The sequence below is a fragment of the Cupressus sempervirens genome, chromosome 4 (assembly GCF_028749045.1).
Source record: "Cupressus sempervirens isolate cs-2001-9-10 chromosome 4, ASM2874904v1, whole genome shotgun sequence".
Taxonomy (NCBI): domain Eukaryota; kingdom Viridiplantae; phylum Streptophyta; class Pinopsida; order Cupressales; family Cupressaceae; genus Cupressus; species Cupressus sempervirens.
Genome location: NC_143121.1, coordinates 497,856,163 through 497,876,435, shown reverse-complemented (window position 1 = coordinate 497,876,435; position 20,273 = coordinate 497,856,163). Strand labels below are relative to the sequence as shown.

The 20,273-nt window shown below is 35.4% G+C and overlaps 1 protein-coding gene across 1 annotated transcript in view; it reads left to right on the top strand.

Moving 5' to 3' along the window:
• LOC149562118 (uncharacterized) overlaps nucleotides 1–20,273 on the top strand; it is a 171,431-nt gene that overhangs the window by 52,806 nt on the left and 98,352 nt on the right. Inside the window, exons 2-5 of the mRNA XM_089825660.1 lie at nucleotides 16,182–16,245; nucleotides 16,562–16,616; nucleotides 16,822–16,904; nucleotides 17,263–17,357. Of these exons, the coding sequence (XP_089681786.1) occupies nucleotides 16,182–16,245; nucleotides 16,562–16,616; nucleotides 16,822–16,904; nucleotides 17,263–17,357 (297 nt within the window). The remainder of the gene's footprint in view (nucleotides 1–16,181; nucleotides 16,246–16,561; nucleotides 16,617–16,821; nucleotides 16,905–17,262; nucleotides 17,358–20,273) is intronic.

The following is a 20,273-nucleotide window of genomic DNA, read 5'->3' as shown; positions in this document are numbered from 1 at the left end:
GTTATAACCGGTTGTATGTGGGTCTATCAGATAGACTAGTAACCTCTTAGTTTCATAGAAGATATGTTGAAAATAAAAACTCCACATTAATGGGAATGAAATAACGGAGGAGAACAAGAAAGTTTATTTGCCTATGGTATATAAGAGTCCAAGTGGCAATAATCCTGTGTGGGTTATTTTATTTTGATATAATACAAAGTGCTGTTTAAATGGAGTGTGGCCACATGTCAAGCATATATGCATGCCAACCCAAATGTTTAATTAAATATCATTTAACAATGCTGGAATTAATAAAATAATTTTGGTTTTTATAACCAAATATTATAAGGTGATTTATAAAAGTTTAACTCCACATTAATGGGAATGAAATAACGGAGGAGAACATGAAAGTTTATTTGCCTATGGTATATAAGAGTCCAAGTGGCAATAATCCTGTGTGGGTTATTTTATTTTGATATAATACAAAGTGCTGTTTAAATGGAGTGTGGCCACATGTCAAGCATATATGCATGCCAACCCAAATGTTTAATTAAATATCATTTAACAATGCTGGAATTAATAAAATAATTTTGGTTTTTATAACCAAATATTATAAGGTGATTTATAAAAGTTTTATTAAACTTTTAGAAAGTATTTAGTTTTCAAGAATTAGTTATAGATGAAAAAATAGGAACTTCCAGCAAAGATAACTAATTGGAAAAAGCTTTCCAAGAAGGGGGTTCTTCTTTCTCTTGGAGTTGTCTGGCTACAGAGAGGGGAACTCTTTCTGAAATGTGAATGATAATAGAGGCATAGGAGGATTTATTTTATGCTTTCTGCATTTTTTTGACTGTAATAGCAATACCCAAATGATCTTATGGTCACTTTGTGATATTCAGAAATAAGGATAAGCTTGTGTCGTAGATCGTGTGGTTTGCATATTCATTTCTCCTGATTAGGATTGATCGTATGGTTGTCTTTTTCGTGTTTATTAGTATCTTCTTCTATTATTTTCAAGTATGTATTGTATGTAATTGTGTGGTTCACATACTCATATCTTGCAGAATAAAATGTTTTGTTTCTCTCATTTCCTCTATATTGTGAAGGATTGAATAGGCAGTCTTGTGGCTATTTATTTGCCTTTCTCTTTGTCCAATTTGTAAATCTTATAATTGCATTCATTACATAGTGATTGGTGAATGCTAGCATTGCCTTTGTGTCTTCTGGTCAAAGACATATTCTGTTATTTTAATTCATTGTAAATGTTTCTCGGAGGGAGCCGTACCTCACAATTCAAAGGGCCATTATCAATACACTGATAATTTGTCCAACTATTAGTATTCTTTGTTCTTCGTGTTGGGCATCTTGAGTCATTCTTTTTATCTCTTTTCGAAGGACAAATCTGTTTACTAACATAGATGATCTCTTGGATTAACTTCCTCTTGCTAAATATATTTCCAAGATTGATCTCAAATTTGGGTACTGCGAAGTAAGAATAATAAGAAGAAGACATTTAGAAATTTTTATTCAAATCCACGGGAGTTAAAGAGTAATACTGATGCTATCTCCTCATTGCCAACATGGTTTGTGAGGTCATGTGAAACCTCCATTGCTGATGTCTTTGTTTCAGTGATATTATAGTGAATTCTAAGGTGAATTTCATGATTTGTTAGCGTATCTCTTGGTTGGAATGTTGGATTTTGGTTGAGAATTGGCTGTAGATTTCGAGGGTTCTATCAAATTTGTTTTGCCTTGAGAAGATGGCATGAATTTCTCTTTTCACTCCATCTTTGTTGTCACTTTCTTCATTTGCTATTGTTTTTTAGTGTAATGTCCCCTTTTTTTTGGGACATTATAATTCTGTGTTGTTGGCTCACTTCGACTAGGTTTCGAGGGTGAAAAAGTTCTTTACGGGGTTCAGTTCGAGATTTGGCGTAGACATTTCTAGTTTCAGACCCATCTGAGCAGTTTTGGCAAGTTGTCCGGATGCTTACTATTTTTAGTAAGTAAACTGAGCTAAGAATTCTTGGTATCTTAGTGTTGGTTTGGAAGCGTCTTGTTGAGAGCTTTCCAACAAGCTATTGCACGTGCTTATCCGAGTTCATTTGGTCAGTTATTTTGATGCCTGACGATTATACGATTTACTGACTAAGTGACTTTTAAAGTTCATTTAACTTGTCACTTTATTTTTAAAAAAAGTACTACGTTCCCTTAAGTGATTAAAGGACAAAAAAGGTGCTTTATCGCACATTGCCTAAAAGAGAGTGCATCACATTGGGAAATGTTATAAAGGTACAATAGGCTCCACATGGGAAGGGATGAAGAGGATAATATTTATAAACAAATATTAATCTAGGAGCTGGAAACAACGACTGGTTATCTTTTCGAGGACGAAAACCCTTGAAGAAGCTTGAGGTTGGACGCAAACCTAGCCTTCTTACAGGTTTAATTTGCATTTGCCAATTTGACTATTATTTTTGTTTATAAGATTGGATTATTTGGATTGTTGCATGTTATTGTATTGCTGTTATACAATACAGTAACATATTTGGCGGTTATTTGTGTTAACTCTTGGTTTATATATGTACTTCTGAATATTGGAGGAATAAAACAAACTTTTCTAAGTTTTCTTGTATGCAAATCTGTTGGTTACAAATCGATTAAAGTTCTAGAATTTATATCAAATAATGGCTTTCTGTTCGGTTTTAAATCTGCACGTTTATATCAAGGGTTTTTAGTAAAAATATTCGGAAAGGGATATTACACTTAGCCATATGCTAATTCTTTGTTTGATATTGGGATATTGTTATTTTTATGTCCTTTATATTATTTTGGTCTCTTTTGTATGTGTAGATAGTATGACCTTTTGAGTCATGAAAGCACTATCCTTGGGGGCATGCATTGTGTGAATGATCACTTGGTAGATGTCACACACAATTCTTTGGACAACCTCATTAATATGGGTATTTTGTTCAACAATGGGTAGAATAAATTTCTTCTGTTTCTTTTTTGGTGTCTTTCTTCTTGTTTATCATATGTATCATGTATTTTTTTAGGCCTCTAGTTTATAAAGACTCATATTTATTGTTGTCCTTAGAATCACTATAGACCTCAGACCTCACAGACATTTTTTTTTGATTCTCCAAATTAATTGTTCTATCATAGGATTCTTGCTATGTTGTTGGAGGTTTTGGTGTATATGCATTGAGAATCTTAGGAGTCCTATAAACATGGAGTTTCTTGGAGGTGTGTCCCTTGGGCCTAACAACTGTTCTCAAATGTCTTGGGGATTTGGGGACAAGGAAAGTTATCCTTTACCCACCCCCCTTTTTAAATTTTCCCTAAATAGGGGCAAGCCCTTTGTTTTTCACATTGCAGTAGCACACTTGCATGTCATACTATTATAATAAATATAATAAAACATTGGAAACCATAAAATTTAAAAATAAGGTCTTGAAAGGGAGTAGCTCTAAGGTTTTCCAACGTAAAAATATTTAAACGTTACCCAATTGAGCTTCTGCAATTACCATAAAAAAGAAGAGGAAAAGAAAAGAGGAAGAAGAAGAGGAGGAGGAAGAGGAAGAGACAAAGGAAGGGAAGAGGAAGGTCTTGACTTCACTTGAAATCGCTTTTTCTAACAAAGACAACCTAAAATTTTTCAATGTTTTTCACTTTTTGTTTTGGCTAATAGCAATCTCAAATTTTGTGTTTTAATTTATCTCAAGTTGGTTTCTGATTCAATTTGATTTTTCAATACAATATATGACTGGAAAATTATTTTTCTCATCGTCAAGTGGTTAGATAGTTTAGGAATCTTTTTTTTTTTTTTGATATTTTTTAATGTTTGAACTTATAAGTCATAGAATGAAACAAATTGCTGATTTCACTTTTTTGCTTCTTGTTTGTAATTGGGCTTGAAAGATGAACTTTTTTTGTCAGTTTCTTTTAGTTAATTTTCTTTGTAATCTAGCTTTAAATATGCATATAGAATGGGCTAAATTCGAACACGTTTCATGTCCCCTTTCTAGAGTGGACATCAGAGACAATAGAGTTGGCCTATCATTAGAGTCTTTTAGGCTGGTAGTGGTGTTTAGGGACTCAGTCAGGGTACATAGTGTTCGGATTTGGAGTTTCAGACAGTAGGAGAGTAGTTGAGGGCAGTTCCTTAATTGTAGGAGGACTTTCCTACATTTTAGGAGGTGGAGATGGGTTACATTCTTGAGTCTCTACGAGATCATTCTATGGTTTTAGTTTTGGGAGATTCAGAGACATTTCTATTTTTTAGGAGTATCCCTAATCTTGAGGGATGAGACTGTCAGTTATTTCAGATTATCTGGCATCAGTCACAAGGGGTGATGAGTTCAGTTTCACCTTGTAGAGGTGTTTCGGCTATCAATTCGCTATTTGGGAAATATTTTAATATATTTAAATATTCTCGTAAGTTAGCATTTTAATAATTTAAATAAGGCTAAGTTATAGCCATTTTGGATTAATAAGGGGTTTTTTGGCCTCATTTGGGTGAATATCCCTTGGTGTAATAGCGCGTTGGAAATGTCTTGAACTTTCATAAATATTTCTCTTTTGACTCAGAGCATTTCAGTGAACGGATTTCTTTCTATTGGGAAAAAGGTCATTTTATGGATACTTGACCACTTTAAAAATGAGAAATATATTATTTTATAACCCAATGCCACATGGGGACACTTTTAGGGTTTGAGCTAAGTTTGGTGGGTTATAAGGAGGTAAAGACAAAGTTCGAAGGCATAATTGACATATTACATCTTGGATTTGTGGTTTGGGCTCTGATTGAGCTTTCAGCATTTGGGAACCAACCCCACTTTGCCTGTTTGGGACGTAGCCCCCAAAATTGTGGTTTGGATTCTTGCAGTTAGAAGCATCTTGGAGATTGTGCATTGTTTCTTGTGGGGAACATAGTACTGTGTTAGAGTTTTAGCTAGGGTTTGGGCATTTTACCCATGTGTGGGCACTTTGCAGCTATACGGCCGTGCCTGGCAGCCATATTCTTTTCCATGTGCAACGTTTGAGAGCTGAATTCTGGCCGTAGCTTCCTTCTGGGCTCATATTTCACCTTTACGCCTTTAGGTTGGCTTTATTCTTGGTTGTAATCATCTGGATATTATTGCAAATCTTCATCCGGTTACATATTAGGCGTATATTCAAAAAATTTGCTTAAACAACTTTGCTTTGAATGTATTTGGAATACATTTTCAGAACTGGTTCATGTTATTGTACTTCTGTTATTACTTATTGAAAAATCATTAAAAATATAAAACAATCAAACCCTTCTGCAACTTCTGTCTAGTTCTGCAAGAAAATTTTAATAAATAGGGAAAACAAATTTAAAAATATAAAATTACAACAGATCAGTAGAAGAGATCCATCAGGGATCTTTCAACACGTTTCTGTTTTAAATATGTGTTTGTTTTTGATCTGTAACAATTCACTTTTGACTGGAGCTATCAACCAGTAAGGCCACAAATTCGAGGGATCTCATCCCCTTGAAACCAACACCCCAGACCAGTTTGTTCCCAAAACCACAGATTGGAAATCCAAGAGCTTGCCAATTCTCCAATAGGATTCCACAATCAGTTTTGGCCAACAAACGAGAATGACTTCAATTTCCTTGCATTTCAGGGTTCGCTACACCTAGGCGGACAAACTTTCACTCCAAACCTGATCACCTAATCTAAAGCTTTTCTATAGCGTATTTAAGCTTTGTAAGTTCTCCAGTTGGCAGGGTCCTCGAACTCAATCAATATGAATTTGAATTTTGAGTGCTTAATATGGTTGAACGTTGAATGTTTGAATTGATTAAATGTTTTGTATAATGTTATCAATAATTGATTTGATGTTTGCAAGAAGGAAGTATATAGATTTCTGACTTAGAATATAGATCTAATAACTACAATTCAATGACGTTAAAAGACCAGTGCCTTTTCTTATTCGGATAACAAAGTCAACTACAATGAAGATTATCACGTACAACTTTATAAAGTTCTATGCACTTAAACTATAAACAATTTAATAATCAAGGCGCCATGGATCAAGCATATATACACAATTTTAAACTAGTCCAGATTGCACTTTAAGGGCCCATTTGGTTGTTGGAATTGGATCAGAAGTAGAATTGCAGTAACCCAGTTTTGTTAAATTCGCTGTTTGGATCAAAAATAACAAAGTGGAATTAGAATTGTAGTATTCTAATTTTACCCAAAATGAGGTTACCACACTTCCACTCAGATAGGTGGAATTGAGAATTCAATCCAAGGTTTGGATTTTTGAAGATTAGAATAAAATTAAAATGAAAACATATTTGAAGTCCGCTGCCTTTGTTAACCTAAAATGTATTTTACCGCAAACATTTTTTTTGCCAAAATTACAAGTTTCTGGTTTCGTTCGGCTTTGAAGGGTTTTCTGCTCATTCAAATGGAGATCGCCTTCGAGAGTCGTTCGATCATTTGACAAATACTCTTCTTCCTGGACAAAACCCATCTCAACCAAATATCAAAAGCCAAAATGGGGCAATATGTCTGGATATCTTGAAGAACCAGTGGACCCCTGCTCTCTCCTTGAAAACCGCATTAATCTCTTTGCAAGACTTGCTGTCGACACCAGAGCCCCGTGATCCTCAGGATGCCGTTGTAGCAAAGTAGTACTTGAATGACTACCCTACATTCCTCCTCACTGCGCGCCATTGGACACAATCTTTTGCAAAGAGGGTAAAACTTTTGATGGAAGAAAAGGTTTCAAAGCTGGTTGAGATGGGTTTTGAAGAAGATGCAGTCAGATGCGCTCTGCCCCAATACAACTGTGAAATACGAGTTTTCTCTTTGAATGGATGAAGCTCTTGGCATTGCTCTATTTGCAGATCCAAATAATATTTTTAAATTCCAATTCGAATTTTACAAACCAAACGTTGAAGATGTATCTTCTCACTCATTTTCCGGGACAAACAAACAGGACAAATCTTTTTTTCAAACCCAGATTTTGAAATTCAAAACATAGTTTTGACAAAACTAGGTTTTGAATCAAAACCTAGTTTTGCTAATTCCACAAAACAAACAGGCCCTAACTTCTAAAGGTAGGGAGACAAAATGGACATACATACGGAAACAATTCAATATTTCACTGTATCTATGATGATCGAGTTTAAAATGCCATAAATGATCCTATCCACTTATCTGATATTTAAATTGATTACGCATTTTTAAGATGATTATAAAGGATGAATCAACTGCAGTTTAAATCCCCATGCCTTTTAAATAAACAAAACATGGCCTTTTATTTTTTATTAAAATAAAATATTTGAATTCATTTTACAAAGCCATGCTTCAAGCTCCTTATTCCTCCTTACAAATATTCTTCTTCTAATTGCTTTTGTCGAATGTGTCTTGTTACTTTTAATTTATTATCAATCATTATTTATACCTCCATATTTAAAAAGGTGTGACTTTTCAAATGGAAAAACCATTCCCTTCGAAAAATGAAACTGCACCTTTTCATAAATTTAATTGCCTGTTTTGATTGCGTCTTTTATTTATTTTGATACTATTTCTTTTGATAACATTATATTACCAATGAAACTTATTGTGCTAGTTTCTCCGTGCATTATCGATACTTATACTTTGTTTCTTCCAAGCCTCCATAGTGGATGATGGTCAGAGCCTTCCTTCCATAACTGTATGCTAATAGAGACAAGGAGAATACACCTTGCAGGAGTCTTCATTAATGTCATCACTAAAGGTATATGATGTGGCATGTATTGAGGAAGTCTCATGTATCCACGATATGCAAACCTGGGAACACTGCTGTCTATTTCATTGTTTCCAATGCTGTTCTCGCTCATGCTAAGGTAGTTTCTTTAGCAAGTCAACCGATGCATTTTCTGTGGTGCTTTCTACATATTTCAATGGATCAAAACCAATACTCACTGTCCAATAGTGTCAAAAGCGGAAACTATGAAGTTTCTTCTTGCTATTAATTCATATCATATCATGACCTGTATTTTTCCTTGCTATTTAAAACCGATTAAATTGCCGTTTCACATATATTACTGTCGCTGCTTTTGCCATTTGATACTCAATTCACTTTGGTTTTTTAAAACATCCACAGTGGCATGGCAAATTTGATGTGGCTATGCAATATGTGTTGTTTATATTGATCGTTGTCTAAAATCTTTGAACACAGTTGCATTTCTCAAATGGTTGCCACAGAGATTATCACTGTTGCTTTTCTTTGTCGTCTCACATAGATTTCGCATGTGCTATTGTGCCAGAATACTTGATACCTATCACATGCTTCAGATGTGTCTTCTTCCACAGTGAGGATGCAAATGTCTGTAGGTTTGGAATTTACCGTCTTTGAATTTTCCTTACACGGCATCTATTCATGTCTTTTACTGCCTTTGTTTGTCCGTTATTTCCCAAAGACATTGCTGACAACGCTAGATTTCAATATCATCGTGCAAAGCATTGGCTAATATTTAAGCTTATGATATTCATCCTTGGGCGACATGAACAGAATTACATGCTGGAGATCATTATTAAAAGTTTGTGGTGTTGATGGATTTGTTTTGCAGGGCTTGGAGGATGCCAATCTTCATTAACAACATTTTAGAAGACCTTTGGACACATATATGAGCCATTTGATCAGAGGTTGGGTCGCGTGTGGGTGAAGTTGTATTTAGTGGACAATTTCAATACAATATAGAAGACAATACTGATAACATAGTCATAGGAAGCCGATAACCAGTTGCAAATATTCAGTATTTAGTTAATGGCAGGGACTCTGAACAAGACTGCATGTGATGGTTATGGAACGACTTTCCAGCTTGGGGAAAGGAATGCTGAAGCCAGGGCTAAATGCTTATTTTAATGGGAGGTTGCTGGGATGGAGACAGGGAGACGCGATCATCTCCAGGTTGCCATCAACACTTGTAGTTTTGGAAAATTACAATACATATATATGCAGCTGTATACAGGAATAAGAAATTTGAGTCTGGGAATAAGTACTTAAGCTGTATGAGTCCTGGATATAAATCTGTAATTTTCTTTCACAAAAAATGAGGAGTTATTACTGCAGATTGCATATTTTGTTCTTCCCTTGGTCTCTAATCAAGCTGTGTTAGATTTACAAGATATGTTGTGTTTCTTTGAATCATTCTGGTGAACGTAGTAATCTTGCTTTGTGATATTGCCTCTGGAATCCTTAGTAGAAGAAAAAGATGAACAAGCATTAGTCCTTTCCTTCATTTGCTCAAGAGACTACACATCATCAGCAGAAGAACCATTAACAGAATTCATTCCCACTAATCTCTCACCCCAAATCTCTTCCTTGTCAGCATAATCCACATATAAAGTAGGAAAGAGATTCATTTCCGTTAATTTTCCATCCTTATTTCATAAATGGAGACTTGACTTTTACCAAAAATAGGGCTCCATCAAAACCCATGAGCACGGAAGCCCAACAGGGACCCCAAGCTGAAGGGGTGCAAGACACACATACCTAATGTGGGTCTGGCACAAGCTTTGTAAGCACTCCTAGACCAGTGAGGGTCTGGCAGCTGGATTGCCCTGAACACCATTATCTCCATTTTCATCAACAACTATTTGGCACAATACACTTCCTGGTCAGTGATTCTTTCCAACTCCATGACTGTTATGCTGAATGACGACTGCTTCTGACTTCCGTCCCCAGCTTACTTTAGAAAACTCGGAGTGCAATTCCTGTGAGATTCGAACCATTTACATATGCTGAACGACAATTCCTTTTGACTCCTATGCCCAAGATACACCATCTAGCTTGAATGTAGTCCCTGTGGTTCGAACTTTGAGCCTCCTTATCAGAAGGGCCTGCAGCAATTGCTGCATTATGCTCACCATGTTTTTATTTATATTTATATTGTTGTCTTATTTTTGTATTGTTGATATAAGTCTTGCATGCTGAGGGTTACAAGGTAGTGCAAACAGATGCAAACTGAGAGTTCTGTTGCATGTGCGATTGTTGTGAAATTCTATTGCCCTTTTTAATTTATTGGAGTAGTGGGCAAAGGGACCATTTAGCAAATATAATCCTTTGTGAGAGTTTAATAACCTTGCTGATAACAATACAAAGAAAGTAATTGGTCAAGGTGAAGAAAGCTTTTGAAGTGCAACATTCTCTCTCTTACTTGGCATGTTAGCATTACTATGGTCAATGCACATGTTTTAAATATTATTGGCAAAGGAGTTGGAGTTGGTGATTTCACAGTTGATTAGAGGGCTAAATTTATTAGATTGTTTTAGGGTGATCTCTCCTCTCCATTGGCAGCTGCACAGACTCCTTCGTCTAGGACATCCAAGTAGATTTCTAGCTCAACATTTCGTATTATTCTATTATTTGAGGTGAGTGTAGTGGAGCCTAAGGTGACTATAAAGGTCATGATTTCTGCTTTAATCCAGTTATTGTCATGTTTGATCTACAAGTTTGAGACAAGGTAAAAAGTGCCTTCGGTTTTTTTGATTTTAGATTTTCTGATGACTTTCTTGAAATGACCCTATACGATTATTGAAACAAATCACCCAAAGAGAACATCATCGACCAAGGGAATATAACCCAAGGACATTCCATATAGTAATTGATTAGTAATATTGCTGGCCAAAGTAATTGATAAGAGACTATCGATGCCCAAGGAATTAGTAAATCACTGTCTAGGAAGAGGAAATCAGTCTGATAAAGGATTAGTTAATCCATTGGTTAAGGAAAATGTCCAGTTAAGTGGAGGGAGACAACTAATAAAGTTGCTTACAATACACACAACCCAATGTGAGATACAACTCCTCACATCATTTCCAGTTGAGAGATACTAAAGAGAAGTCATGGCTCCCTAGGAGATCATCAAAGAAGTATGAATTTGTTACTTAAAATCAGATTGGAAGTGCTTTTTAGAGTCTACGACCAGTCAGGTCAGGGTGGCATACAGCCCACCTGTTACAAGACTGAAGACATACAAGTATATTGTTAAGATTTAGACAAGACATCTAGAAATCAATGATGAATAGAAAGCTTTAATCAGGAACATTTGCATCTGTATACTTGCATGATCAAAAGGATATCACGCTGAAACAGCGATTGCATATCTAACATATCCATATTCCAAATGTACATCTTCAAATCTACCCTATAATATTGGCATCGAAAGAAGATTACTTCATCAATATACCAGACAACCCCTTACTCTCAGATCGGTGAATATATCAGAATTCTTCTTTGGAAACAGAATTTCAGAATCTTTAATAGACTTGACCCTTTGCAAATATAAAGATATTTGGCAATCTTATTTATTGTCTTCGTCATTCTTTTACAAGCCATTGATATGACACACATATATACAAACCAATATAAGGATAATCGATTCATTTCAATACTAAACATTAATAAGGAAAGTCTCAGAGCAATTTTAGAAGGGATATTACAATTCTGTTCCTTTTACTATTTCCTCTCCTTATTGAAGGAGGCTATGGCTAGGGTGGCCAAACTAGACTCTTCTTGTGTGTGTCTTAGGAAGACAAAATTTCACATTGCCATCTTTGAAATTCAAAGAGAATACATTGAGAGAGGCTATGAAGGCCACACAGGTCCCTTGTAGTTGCAACTTCATCATGGTTGGGAAAGCAAGTTCCAAACACCACTCATTCATCAACATCATTTCATGCAAGGATCAAACTTACTTCTTTATGACTATGGAATACCAAGGAAAATAAAAGAATGCAAAGTTCTAGCTCTAGTTTTTGAGAGGTTCCATTGAGGAGGTTGATCCTTAAAATGTAGTGCAGGTGGTCATGTATGCAATATATATGTGTAGCATACATGGAAGTTAGTTGGGACCACCTACAAGAACATTGGCCACGCTCCTTGCGTGCATGCCATGCACAATTCATTGAAATAGTTGGGAAAACTTAGTGGTTCAAGAAGGTTATGGTAGATGCAAGGGAGTTACAATTCTCTATTCTTAACCGTAGCACCTCTATGAATTTTTTTGATCTTTTATGAAGGAATTCCTCAAGAGCAGGTGGAGACCTGATTCGTCATGCATCCTTATTGTAGATGATGCTTGAGTTGCAAGTGCCCTTGCAGCTTATGATTATGAAATGGGAGAACTAGGTGAGGGAAGTCCAAGACAAAGTAGTGTTAGAGGGTGACGGAGGTTCTGGTCAATGATATGTTCTAGTCAAATGTGATACATCAAGTTTTTTGTATAATTAGTTATCTTTGTTATCAAATATAGGGATTCCTTACAGTCTTATCATTGGACATACCTACAAGTGCATTAATATCTTGCTTGGCTAGATAGAGGCCATCATCCTTGAGAGAGATTCCACCATAGAGCTCTACCATGCTCATATTCAACCCCTTATTCATTGGAGGTGGGCAAAGATGAACAATTTTTACACATTGGACATATATGGTAATATAATATGCACCTTGTTTTTTGATTGAACGTGTTTATAGAAGAAGAGAGATATGCAGAATATGTGTTTGACAATAGTAACGCTTGAGCAATAAAATAACTCAGAAAATCACAGTATTCAGGAAACCCCACATATCATATAGCTCGATTTAAGTTCAGAACTGAAGTTACAATATATTGTGAAAATAAAAACAGCTCAGTTCATGAATTCACATTAGAAAGCCATTTTAAACATACCTAGGAAATCTGATTGAGTTTGATAAATTAGTGTTCTTTCAACCAGCTTCAGCAAGCCCGCAAAAATGGGTGCCATAGCCAGAAAGAGTTAAAGTTTCTCATTAAACTAAAGGATAATGCAGTAGGAACTATAGGTGTTACTCCCAAGCCAAGCGCTTGATGTCAAACTTCAATTGGAAGCTCCAGATTCTCAACACCACACCCAAGAATGGGAGGGACAACTGCAAGGATGGTACGACCAGCCAATGAAGATACAAACAGAAAACAATCTCCCAAAATCTGCCCTCAATCGGCCTCCACAAGTCTGATATGCAATAATCTGCGGCTTAATTGAATATGAAACTCCACAAATAAGCTGGGCCGTGATTCCTGTGTGAAACCACTAAGAAATCCTCTAGGATCAGATCTCTCACCAATGTGGAAGATGCTCCTGGCAAGGGTATTCATTCTCACAAAACCTTAGGTTGAACAAGTTCAACCGGAAAGGAGGATTTTTAAAATATCAAAAAGCATGAGAAATGAGCTTCTTCTCAAACCCACTTTTATATCTTTCCAAATAAGTTATGCCTCTCTTTTCCTTTGCCTTTTAAATTAAATTTTGAAATCACACGTCTCCCAAAGTGGTGTCCTACCTTATAAAGGCTCCATTCCTTAAATTTTTGCAGTTTTACTTTAATATTGGGTGCCAATATAGTCCTTTATTATAGATATTAAAATAATGATAAAGTTAAATATTCAATTTATATTTGTACTCAATAATTTATTTTTATTTAATTTAAAAGCATTGGACTATATTAAAATAATGATAAAGTTAAATATTCAATTTATATTTGTACTCAATAATTTATTTTTATTTAATTTAAAAGCATTGGACTATATCAAATACCGAAATATCAACCGTTCAAAAAATAGCAATACTGACAACTGGTTTAATCAATAGCTGAAATTGACTAACGAAAAATAAAATTGTGGGAAATCCATCAAAATCCACTCCAGAAAAGGGCATTACAAACATCTCAAGTTCAACCACTTGAGTTCAAAGAAACATGTCATGTCCCCTTTCTAACGACATGATTTCCACAGTAGATTTGCCTATCATTGACTCTCGTAGGCAAATGATTTGGAGAGAGAGTCATTCTGTTGATCAGTGGTTGTATATTGCTCTTGGAGAGTCATAGTTGAGCCTACATCCAGTTGAGTGGGGCCTACATGTTCTAATTTTGAGTTGAGATTGCACTTTTATTTTATAAAGTTATTTTATAATAAAGTGCATTATAATAAGATTTTATAAAAGATGTTTCTAGAAGTTCCTAGTGACTTCTTAGAAAAGTTAATAAATTGAGGGCTGGAGGCATCTATTTGGACAAGCGATTTTGTGGATTCATCTTCTATTCGTATTGGAGCAATTTGTGGTCTTTTGGTCTGCAAATTTCCATTAGATCTTTGGGAACGAAAACTCCCTTGGATCTGCATAACTAGGAAGTGAGATATCTTCTGAATGGTTGCTCATTGGAGATGGTGTTTAGCCATTTCATGGTGGATTATTCTGAGAAGTGATTTTGAGGATTTTAAGCAATCTGCAAGGGTTTGGAATTCATCATTTTTTGTAGAATCAGGTTGATAATTTTTGGAGTCTTGTGGTAGGGTTCTTGCATCGTCTATCATTGCAGGATTTGCTAGAGTTGAATAAATTGCCATCTACACGAATTGCTGCAGAACTGGAAATTTCGAAGGAAGGTTGGGAAGCATATTTATGGTTATAAGTTCTTCATACCTGGTCCAAACTTCATGCGACTCATGGCATTGTCTTCCTTGACACCAGGTGATTCAGTCCATACCAGTTAGGCACTGTGTTTGAAGGCTGCGAATTATATTAAAAAAATCGCACAGAACCGTACAGGTACGCCGGTATTGACAGGTTGTATAGGAGCAGGTCAAGAACAGATCTAAGTTTTCAATCGGTCATCATTCAGTCAATCCCATCAGCATAAATCGCAAGGTTTGCAATCAGGTAGGGGACAGAGGGGCAATTTCAGATTCATGCATGTGACAACAAATTGAGGTGGCGATTTCAGGTTCTTGATGTTGATTTGGTTGCTAAAAACAATTAAGTACAAATTGTATATGTTCAGTCCTTGTTATAGCAGTCCAATATATGTCTTGAATTAGACGCTGTTATTCATTAGCTTCAATTGGATTGTTATAGAATTTTGTGAGGGTTAGCTATTACCATAAGTGCTTTATATTGCAATTGTTATAATTGTAACAGTCCAGTCCTTAATGCCATATTACAATCAGATTTTCTGAATATTGTTCGTACTGTTATTATTATATTGTGTTTCATTGCATTTGTTACATCAATCATATTTGGTGAATTTGTTGCTACAACCTTGAAACACTACATCTCTGACCACTAAACAGTTGCATGCCAAGTATTTGACGAATTGTCACAGTTCAGCATTGGGGTTTTTAGTGGCCTTTAGAGTAAGGGTCATTACAGTAGTATCAGAGCTTGCTTGCAAAGTGTTTGACGAAATGTCAAACCACTGAAGTATAAAGATTTTTGGTGTTTGAAGAAGTTATAACCTGTTGGGGTTATTAAAAAACACCTGTCTCTGTTGGAATAAACTATCATAATGAGTTTCCCAACTTAACTTGTTAGCATATGGGAATCCACTTAACAGGCTAATAGTCCTCCAACTAATGTGCTTAGGAAGGGGACATTATATATAAATCGAAACTGGTGTGCAAAAAGGTTGAGTAGAATCGTCCCCGTCATGAAGGCCTCTAATAAAATGTACAACCTTGCTAAAGAATAAAAAATTAGAATTGAGTGGATCACATGTATTGAATTCAATGGCTTTTAGGGTTCAACATGGATAGAAAAGACACTTCAGCATAAGAGAGACCAAATAGTTGGTGGTGACTAAATGGGCTTGTAGGGTTGTTGCATCAACTTGTCATTTTCCTCCCTTGTAAGTCTGCAGTTCCTCATCTTTTGAGGAATTGGGCAACACAAATAATGTTGTCCACTTCGTCAAGAGGATTAGTTTACCTCCAGGAGAGCAGAATACCTTTTTTCTGTTTTGAGTGCCTTGCAATACATTGATCTCAAGAAACCTTAATACAGATTGAGCCCACTATTGTGGTGGGGTATAGAGCCTGAGGAACCAACACAAATTGATAAGGTATAAGGATGTGATTCAATTGAGATCCATTATAGGGGGTGGCCAAGTCCAGTAATTTTAGTGATGACAAGCAATTTTTGACATATCCATTTGATAATGACTCCAATTCCTAAGTTCGTTGCTCATTGTACCTTCTACCTATGTACATATCTTTGTATTTTGGTTTCTACTTTTAATACTTGCAGTACAGTTGCAGTACTTTTGTATATTTGTATATCATTAGTGCTTATGGTGGTTGACATGCATGATGGTTGATGAGCACTTTCACAATGCATTTTTAGGTGTAACCTTTGTTTATATACTTCCAGGACATGACTCAGGGAAACAATAAGAGCTACTGTATGGTCACCTGTGAATCAACTGTTAGTACAGGTGTGTCTTCTAGTATCATGTTTGTGGCACTTGGAATTGTATAGTGTAAAAGTGTATGGAACTTTTCATAAATGATGAAATGATGTCCTTTATTTGGTATGTCAATGAATATTTATGCCTTAAGACTAAGAGTAACATAATTGGTACTAATGGAAGGCTTCTTTATATACACATATAGTATTTATATATTTATACTTCTATATACAGTATCTCTCGGCATTCATTGATATTCTCAAGCTTGCTGTTGCTCTTTTATCAAGCAAACATTGCATTTTTCTTTTTTGTCTGCTCTTTGACATATGTATTACCACTTCAGCTGCAGCTCCAACAGAATGGACACAAAAGACCTTTTCACTTCCTGCATTTGGAAGGTGAGTTCTGTTCTCATAGAAGTTTTTGTTTCTCTGTGGTGTCAAATCATGAATATTGGGTTGCTCCACACAATCTTCTTAATATTTAGAGTTTCAGTCCAAGTACAGAATGGTCATTTTTTAATTTTTTGATATTGTTGTGTTTTTAATTTCAACACATTTATTTGGCCTTTAAATACTAATGGATTATTTCTTTTTCTTCCAGGGGTTGCCATATGATAACCAAGTATATATATCAGGCAGTTCCAGAAATTAATCAGTTTGAAGTTGGTCTAGCAAACTTGTTCAGTAAGAATGGAATTGTAAATTGTTGCTTTCAAATATGAACATAAAGCTCCTTTTTGGCAAATTGTCTGGATGAAATTTCATCATTCCTGGGTTATCTAATTCTTCTTCTTTACTGCACAAACAGTTGTACCCTGCATTTGCATTTGGGTCTAAGACGGCATGTTAAGTAAATTATTGTTTACTGAAGTTAATACTACTCATGGTCTGCATATATGTTTTTTTGCAAAAACCAAATGTAATTAGCTTTTATTTTATGATTAATTTCATCTTTAGGCATTTTTTGTTGAAAAGAACTTTATCTTTGTTTCGGTTATTCCTCTACAATTTTTTATTGGTTTTCTTGTTCCACAAATTTCAGTTATGCATACTTCTGCCAGCTTGACTATAAATGAGAATGCAAGTAGTGATGTTCCACTTGACATGGAAGATGCCTTGAATCGAATCGTTCCAGAGGTATGTGAATGATTGCTTTTATAAGCTTGCTCCAAATGCTATCTCTTTCTCTACTGTCAATCTGCAATCTGCGTGTCTGATCAGAATGCAACATGGAACTCTGCTGAAGATTCTTAATTAAATCGATATGAATAAGTGAATGCTACTTAAAGATGTTAGTTAACATTGTGCCTTTGCATCTAATTTACATGTCCTCCTATTCTCTCAATCTCATTCACTCCTTCAATCTCAATTCTTGTAATTGTACATCTCACTTTGGATAGAGGGAGCTTTGATTTCTATTGGAAATGTTTGATTGCTGATTATATTTGTATAGAAATTGATTTCAACAACCTTCACTTGAAAGTATAAGTTGGAACATTAGAATCATGATGAAACAGTCACAGATTGTGGGAAAGTTTGGTACTACAACCTTATGTTCAATGTGTTGAGAAGCCTATATTTGAAGAATTCGGTCATAGCATTGATCATGGTAGGGAAAAGTTCCTAGACTTGGACTTGACACAAACTTGACAAGGCTGACCCAACTCGGGACTAGGCAATTTTCTTGCAAAACTTGGCAAATTGAAAAAACTTGAGAAATTTAGAGATTTTTAAGGATTTAAAACTTGTTTCATACATTCTTTATAAAATAATGCTTAAAGGTACAATAACATCATCAATAGAAGCTAATTTGATACTATACACAAATATACAATGATTGATTACATAAGAATAAATGGAAATTGTGGCTGAAGGAAATAGAAAAATTAGATAATATAAAATTATAAATATTGTGAAATGTATCTACAACTCATGGAATATGAAATTTGTGACATCAAATGTTCCAAACATATATCAAAACAAAAATAAGTCTATATAGCTCAGCCTCAAAGGAGCCTGCATCCCTCTTACAAAGGCCTCTAAGGTATGTCTTGGATGAACACAGTTTACAGTTTGTTCTTGTAAGGTACCACTCTGACCAACATCAGATTTGCCTATGCTTTTGTCTATGTCTAATTGTGCTCTATCCTCCTCTACCATGGCTACAACCCTAGCCTCTCTATATGCTTGGTCAATATGCTCAAGGTCCTCATTAGTAAAGATAAGATCTATAGCCTCAGTGATCCATTTGGATTTTGAATCAATCTCCTCTAGCATGATCGGGGTATAGTCACTATTCAAAATGTGCCTCGTTCGAAGACGAAGCTTGTACAGAAAAAATACTAGATCATTCAACTTCTCCATGAACAGTTTAATTGCACCTTTTGGAGTGAATGTGCTCAGACATACTCCAAATGCTTTCACAACCCAAAACACTGCATGGCTAGCTCGGTATAGGAATGACAATCCTTTGAAGGTTTGGTGTTTTAGCACCAAACATTAGTCACCATCTATTTGAGAAAAGAAAAATATCAAATTATGCACTTAACATATATTGTTACCTAGTTTTGTGCGATCAGTTTGCACATGTGACTACTAAACAACTCCCCTTGTGCATGATCGAATGTCTCTATCTTGCGGAGTGTTATTCTCATATCAATATCACTAGACATCCACTCAAACATTGAATAGAACCCAGTAAGAACCTCCTCATCCGCCTTGAAATCAGGGTGAAAATTGTATGCTAAATTGAAGTAATAAGTGTTTGCATGGATGGGCTTGTGAAGCTGGAGTTGTCGTCTTCTATCAATTATCATTCAGATAGGAGGATACTTACTCTCATCTCCTCCACATACATATCTAATGGCCTTCTTGGCGCTATCCATGCCCTCATATATGTAGCCCGTAGCAGGATTCTCCCAATCAATCACTCATAGGAGACCTACGAGGGGTTCAATGAACTGCAAATATCATGAGACATTAACAATTAGGTGTCAATGAAAATAAGCAAAATCACAAACAAATGAAAAATATGAATATAATTTAAAAAGGAAAACTTAATGTAAAGTTTTATTAAAAAATTACCTGCATAATATTTGCACAAGGGGTTCAAAAACCCGGCTTATCGAAAATGCAATCTCCCACATCTAGTGGTCATAGCATAGGTTGAGAAATTCCACTCCTCTCCAACAAATATGTGCCTCAAAGATGCCTTCAACTGCATCAAGGATTTTAATGTGATGAAATATGAGGCAAATCTTGTAATTCTAGGATGAGACAACTCTTTCTGCCCCATATATTGCCTCATTATGCTAAGGACCAATGCATGATTGTAAATAAATTTGTGAATGTTTTTGGTCTTATAAACTCATGTCTTGACCCATTCAAGCTTGTGAATATTGTCCAATACAAGGTTCAAGGTAATAGGCCATTTTAGTTGCAGATCATTCCGAGGTGTTTAGATGCAGTTTTGGGTATGCTTACTATTTATAGTATGTCATTTCAGTGATGATGACCCATCGATGGTAAATGTTTAAGTTTGACAAGAGAATTCTAATATCATTAATATAATTTATCATGCATTAATAAAGTCAGTCTATAAAGTTAAGTATTTAACTTCATTAATGCGAGACTATAGTTAAGTGGGAAATATATAAAATTAAAGCCCCTCTATTTTGTAACGCAATAGAGACATAAATTGGTCTAAGGTAGTATTGTTATTTATCCCACATTGGCAAGGTGAGTGAATGAGTGATATTAATGAAACTGAAAAGCTCTCCTTTAAGCATGCTATTCCATTGGAAAATTCTTCTTCAAGGGTTTATGAGGACGAAATCCCTCATGAATGACAATCTCTCGCTGTTGGAAGACACATGAGATTCAATTGATCTTCAAGGCTAAAATCTGATTATTGAGATATCTACTACTTATATTGATATTGCTATAGTTAGCTAGGAGGGTTCAATTTGGGTAGTTTGAGTTGGAGATTGTATTTGAAGTATTTTGGGATTGATCTACAACTGCTAAACACCTACCTCATCACGTATATCAAGT